Source organism: Terrapene carolina, unplaced genomic scaffold, assembly GCF_002925995.2.
Source record: "Terrapene carolina triunguis isolate 2854851 unplaced genomic scaffold, T_m_triunguis-2.0 Scaffold33911, whole genome shotgun sequence".
In the NCBI taxonomy this organism is placed as follows: Eukaryota; Metazoa; Chordata; order Testudines; family Emydidae; genus Terrapene; species Terrapene triunguis.
The window spans coordinates 12,631,883-12,637,882 of record NW_020698262.1 but is presented as its reverse complement, the minus strand read 5'-3'; the positions used below and the strand labels follow the sequence as shown (position 1 = coordinate 12,637,882).

The following is a 6,000-nucleotide window of genomic DNA, read 5'->3' as shown; positions in this document are numbered from 1 at the left end:
TGGCCCCGGGTACTGCGCCCATCCCTGTCTGATCCCCACAGCCCCCCTGCTCTGGCCTCGGACACTGCGCCCGTCGCTGTCTGATCCCCCCCGGGTACTGCGCCCATCCCTGTCTGATTCCCACGGCCCCCGACCTGGCCCCGGGTACTGCGCCCATCCTTGTCTGATCCCCACAGCCCTCCTGCCCTGGCCTCGGACACTGCGCCCATCCCTGTCTGATCCCCACAGCCCCCCTGCCCTAGCCTCGGACACTGCGCCCGTCGCTGTCTGATCCCCCCTGGGTACCGCATCCATCACTGTCTGATCCCCACGGCCCCCGACCTGTCGGTGCCGCTGTCGATCTACATCAGTCCCAAGGTGCTTGGCCAGTTTTCAGCCTCACTCTGTCTCCTCAAGGGGGGTGGGGCTGAAGGGGCTGGGGGAGGGATTTCGGGGCTGGGGGATGAGCTGGAGCCTTCATGCCCAGTGGGATGGGCTCCTCTCTGGGAGGTGATGAGTATGAGCCGTGGGGTGCCCTGGTATGGTTGGGGGTGTCTCTGGGCAGCTTTGGGGCTGCTCTAACCATCCCTGTGATTCTCTGCAGCGAGTAAGAAGCCGGAGCGGCGCAGGCAAAGGCTGGCCCTGCACGCGCTGGGACACGTGATCATGAACCAGAGCTACGTCTGTGCCCTCATCGCCATGATGGTGAGCCTGGGGCAGGGCTCCGAGCGGCTGGGCAGGGCGTGCACCAGCTCCGGACCGGAGCTCTGATCCCCAGTAGGGGCTGGGCTGACATGGGGTGGGGGTTCACCTGCTCCGAGCCCTGGGGAGGGCTGGGCTGACATGGGCGGGGGGAGGGGGCCAGCTCTGCACAGGGGCTCCGAGCCCCACTGGGGGCTGGGCTGGCATGGGCAGGGGGTGCGCCGGCTCCATACTGGGGCTCCCCGCCCCGGTGCGGGCAGGGCTGGGCTGGCATGGGCAGGGGGTGCGCCGGCTCCATACTGGGGCTCCCCGCCCCAGTGCAGGCAGGGCTGGGCTGGCATGGAACATGGGGAGGGATGCACCAGCCGGGTGCAGGGCCTGAGGGCGGAGCCTCCTCTCCCGGCCAGGTGTGGAGCATCACCTACCACAGCTGGCTGACCTTCGTGCTGCTGCTCTGGGCCTGCCTCATCTGGATCGTCCGCAGCCGGCACCACTTCGCCATGCTCTGCTCCCCCTTCCTCCTGCTCTACGGCCTGGCACTCTGCAGCCTGCAGTACGTCTGGGGCATGGACCTGGAGCCCGAGCTGCCCACCCGCGTCGGCTTCATGAGCCTGGAGCAGCTGGGGCTGGTCAGGACCAAATACCCCTGCTTGGACCTAGGGGCCAAGGTAACCCCCCACTCCCCTCCCCGCTGCCCGTCCGCCTCCGGGCTGGCTGGTTCCTCTGCCCCTGGCTGATGTCCCGCTGCTCCCCACAGCTGCTCTACACCCTCACCTTCTGGCTGCTGCTGCGGCAGTTCGTGAAGGAGAAGCTGCTGAAGTGCCGGCGGCCGCCCGCCCCTCTGCTGGAGGTGACCGTCTCCGACGCAGGTGAGAACCCCTCCCCCACGGCCTGCGGGGTGACCTCGAAACACCCCCCGATCCTGCCCGGGGCCTCAGCCTCCCCCGCCTCCACGGGGAGCCCACGGCAGCCTTTGGAAGGGGAGCCGCAGGGAGTGCGCACTGGCCAGGGGAGACGCTGCTGCGCCCTCCGCCGTGCCCTGGGCTGGAGCGGGCGCAGCCTGTGCCTGGCCGGGGCCGTCGTGGCGCTGGACCTGCGTGCCGGGATGATGAGGGACTGGTCTGCGTCCGGCCAGATATAACTGTGGAGGGAAAGGGCAGCCATGTGCCCCCTGCCCGCAGTAACAGGGCCCACGGGTGTTGCTCGGAGCAGCCTGGGCACGCTCGCTGCTTTGCAATGGGGGTTGGGGAGCTGCCTCCCTCTGCCTGGGCACGGAACAGGGCGTCTTGGGCACCAGTGACCTCTGATCCCAGGAACCGTGCCTGTTGCCACCTGTGGGTGATGTCTGATCCCCCTGCCCTGGCTCCGGGCATCGCGCCCGTCGCTGTCTGATCCCCACTGTCTGTCTGCGTGTCTGAAGCCGGAGCCTGCCGCCCGCCAGGGAAATGTGCATGCTGGGTCTCCCAGAGCTGCTTCGCTGGCGCAGGCCTGGCATGTCCCCGGCTCTCACCCGCTGTGCCCTGCAGAGCCCGGCCGGCCGCAGAGCGTGCTGAAGTTCCTGGGCGAGCTGCTGACGGATCTCTATGCCAAGTACTGGATCTACGTGTGTGCCGGGATGTTCATCGTGGTCAGCTTTGCCGGGCGCCTGGTGGTCTATAAGATCGTCTACATGCTCCTCTTCCTCCTTTGCCTCATCCTCTTCCAGGTGAGGCCTGCGCCCAACGGGAGAGGCTGTCTGGCAAGCCCTGCGAGGTGCCTAGGCTGGGCATGTTCCCTGCATGGGGTGCTGGCCTCGGCAGCCGCTTGCTGTCTGATTCCAGGGCGGCCTGGACACCTACCCCGCGACCGGCCGCTGTCTGTGATGGGGAACCCACCTGTGTCGTGTGGGCAGGTGCACCGGGCCGCTGGGCGGGGTGCTTCCCGGCCAGCCCTCCGTGCCGAGGCTTAAAGAAACCCCCAAGGTCCCATGGGGTGACTGGACCACTCTGCGGGTGGCAGCCATCAGGCGGGGCAGAGCAAGGGGCATCGAATTAGCACCGCCGCTGGAGGTCCAGGCCAGGCTCCGAGGGGCGTGACGGGGCTGCGCTGGGCGGGGTGCTGGTGCTGGCTGGTCGTGGGCTCAGGAGAGGGGGCACTGTGCCCGCCCTGAGGACAGAGAAGCGGGGCAGCCCTGCTGGGAGCTGGGGGTGCGGCCGGGTTCTGGGCTACGAGGGAGGCGGGGCCCAGGCGCTCATGGCTGTCGTCCCCGCAGGTCTACTACAGCCTGTGGAGGAAGCTGCTGAAGGGCTTCTGGTGGCTGGTGGTGGCCTACACCATGCTGGTGCTCATCGCCGTCTACACCTTCCAGTTCGAGGACTTCCCTATGTACTGGCGCAACCTGACCGGCCTCACCGACCAGCAGTGAGTGCCGCCCCCGTCCAGCCCTGACGCTGCCTGCACAGCGCTCCAGGCCAAGCCTTGCTCAGTGGCTGCTTCAGCTTCTAGGTGCTCAAACCCTGCCCCAGGGTCAGAGCCTCCAGGTGGGGTTGCCCCATCCCCTTGGCAGGGCAGGGTCTGTCCTGGGAGTGGGACCGACTCCCCCGAGAGGAATGGCAGGATTGTTCCCTCCCCCAGGTCTATGGAGAGGGAAACTGAGGCACGGAGAGGGGCAAGGACTGCCCCAAAGGCCATCTGTGGCAGAGCCTCTCCCAGCCCGACCCCTCTCCTAGCACAGACTCCAGCTCCCGCTGCGGCCGCTCAGGCACTTCTCACGGAGCGCGTGCCAGGAATGGGCGGGACCGGGGCGTCTCCGTGTCAGTAACAGCCTGCGTCGCCGGGCGCTCTGCCGGCATGCCCGTTCTCCTCCCCCGACGGGTTCCACTAGCTGCTCTCCCTCCGGGCGAGGGCAGTGCCTGGCTGGAGCTCTCCAGCTCTGCTCGCTGCGGCTGGGGAGCAGCGTTTGGGGTTGGATGCAGGAGCCGGGGCGGGGGGGGGCTCCATCGCCCTGGTCCTCAGCCACTCTACTCCCATCCAGGCTGGGCGACCTGGGCCTGGAGCAGTTCAGCGTCTCCGAGCTCTTCTCCAGCATCCTCATCCCGGGCTTCTTCCTGCTGGCCTGCATCCTGCAGCTGCACTACTTCCACCGCCCGTTCATGCGCATCACCGACCTGGAGCACGTGGCCCCCCCGGAGCCCCGGAGCCCGCCCGCCCCCAGGTATGCTCCCCTCCCGCCTGGCGCCGGGTGGGCCCTGAGCAGCGCGTCCCATCAGTCTCCTCTCTGGCCTGCCTGGTGCTCCAGTACAACGTGAGGAGCCAGAGCTCGCAGCCCAGCCTTGGGTTTGGCTTGGCGGAGGGGCCTGCGGGCAAATACACCAAGCAGGGTCTGTGGGGACAGGGAGCCGGAAAAGGGGCTGGGGCAGTGTGACAATGCGGTTCTGGCGGAACCCAACTGAGAGTGCCAACTCAGGACAAATTGCTCAAACAGGGCAGTTACAGCCCAAGGCTGGGGTTTTTTCCACCTCTAAGGCAACCCAAACCAGCCGGATTAAGAGGACTTCGGTCTCACCCCACTGGCTAACCGCAAGTCTTACAAGCAATCTCCTCAGACACTCCAGTTGCCCAGTATCACCACCAGTACCACTCGTTATGGGGACAAATGGTTGTGAAAACCAATGCCCCAGTAAAAGACAAAAAGGTTCTCCTGATCCCAAAGGACCAAGCCCCAGACCCAGGTCAATATACAAATCAGATCTTACCCACAAATCACGCTGCTGCCAATCCTTTAGAATCTAAAATCTAAAGGTTTATTCATAAAAGGAAAAAGATAGAGATGAGAGTTAGAATTGGTTAAATAGAATCAATTACATACAGTAATGGCAAAGTTCTTGGTTCAGGCTTGCAGTAGTGATAGAATAAACTGCAGGTTCAAATCAAGTCTCTGGAATACATCCCCCGCTGGGATGGGTCCTCAGTCCTTTGTTCAAAGCTTCAGCTTGTAGCAAAGTTCCTCCAGAGGTATGAAGCAGGATTGAAGACAAGATGGAGATGAGGCATCAGCCTTATATAGTCTTTTCCAGGTGTAAGAACACCTCTTTGTTCTTACTGTGGAAAATTACAGCAAAATGGAGCCTGGAGTCACATGGGCCAGTCCCCGCATACTTTGCTGAGTCTCAAGGCATATTTGCCTTCTCTCAATGGGTCCATTGTATAGCTGATGGTCCTTAATGGGCCATCAAGCAGGCTAGGCAGAGCTAATCCCAGCTTGTCTGGGATGTCACCCAGAAGCATAGCATAAGTTTGAAATACAGACAGTATAGAGCCAATATTCATAATTTCAACTACAAAATTGATACACACATATAGACAGCATAATCATAACCAGTAAACCATAACCTTGTCTAAGACACCCCATTTGACCCCCTTTATACAAGATTTGGGTGCCACTACAGGACCTTGGTTGCAACAATGATCTATATGGTCCCAGTTTATGTCAATAACGTCACAGGCAGGGGCAGGCTCTAGGAGGTGTGTCTGGGGGAGAGGGCGCAGTTCCGGGCATCCTGTCTGCTCCAGCCCGGTGCTCCTCTGGGCCCCCCCCGGCTGTGAGCAGGGGGCCCTTCTGCAGACAGGCCTGGATGTGAGCTTGGGGTGGGCTGGCATGGGACCCTGCCTCTGGCGTTCATGCCCCTTGGTCTGACACGAGGGCAGTGAGGTCCTGGTATCTCCCTGTGCACGGGCACCACAGCCCCTTCCCTGAGGAACCTCCCCTGCCCCTGGGCAGCCCCACGCCACCTCCCCTGCCCCTGGGCAGCCCCACGCCACCTCCTCTGCCCAGTTGCCCCACGTGTTGAGGAATGGCGTGTGTGGTGCCTGGTTCCCGGCCAGGCAGGGAGCAGCATTGGGCTCCTGCATGTTTGGGTTGTGCCTGCTGCTGGCTGCGCTGTGGGGCTGGGCCTCCCTCCCCAACCTCCTCCCTTGCTGCCCTGAACTAGGGAGGGGTCAGCTGTGGGTGCTGGAGCCGAGCCCGGCGCTGGGCACGCTGCCGTGCAGAGAGCTGGGCGGGTGAGCGGCCCCAGGGCTGTGCCCGGCGGGCTTCAGCTGGCCAGTGCAGCGCGTGGGATTGGCAGAGGGCGCTGCCGGGGGGTGTCTGTCGGATGCCAGTGGCTGCAGGAGCAGGACAGGTGGCTCAGCAGGGCCGCCCTCCCCTCTGAGGGCTGACCCCAAGGCCCCGCATTGGCACTGGTGGGTTCTGTGCCACTTGGGGCACCACCTTTGGGATCTGACTTCTGCTTCTTCAAGGGGCCCCGGCCCCTCTGCTCCCTGCGTCCCAGCCCCGAGGAT

At 64.0% G+C, this 6,000-nt stretch overlaps 1 protein-coding gene across 1 annotated transcript in view; it reads left to right on the top strand.

The window, feature by feature from the left end:
* Window positions 1-6,000, top strand: part of LOC112121240 (piezo-type mechanosensitive ion channel component 1-like) — a 97,715-nt gene that overhangs the window by 66,717 nt on the left and 24,998 nt on the right. Inside the window, exons 11-16 of the mRNA XM_026663800.2 lie at window positions 584-684; window positions 1,089-1,349; window positions 1,439-1,550; window positions 2,208-2,386; window positions 2,933-3,081; window positions 3,695-3,874. Of these exons, the coding sequence (XP_026519585.1) occupies window positions 584-684; window positions 1,089-1,349; window positions 1,439-1,550; window positions 2,208-2,386; window positions 2,933-3,081; window positions 3,695-3,874 (982 nt within the window). The remainder of the gene's footprint in view (window positions 1-583; window positions 685-1,088; window positions 1,350-1,438; window positions 1,551-2,207; window positions 2,387-2,932; window positions 3,082-3,694; window positions 3,875-6,000) is intronic.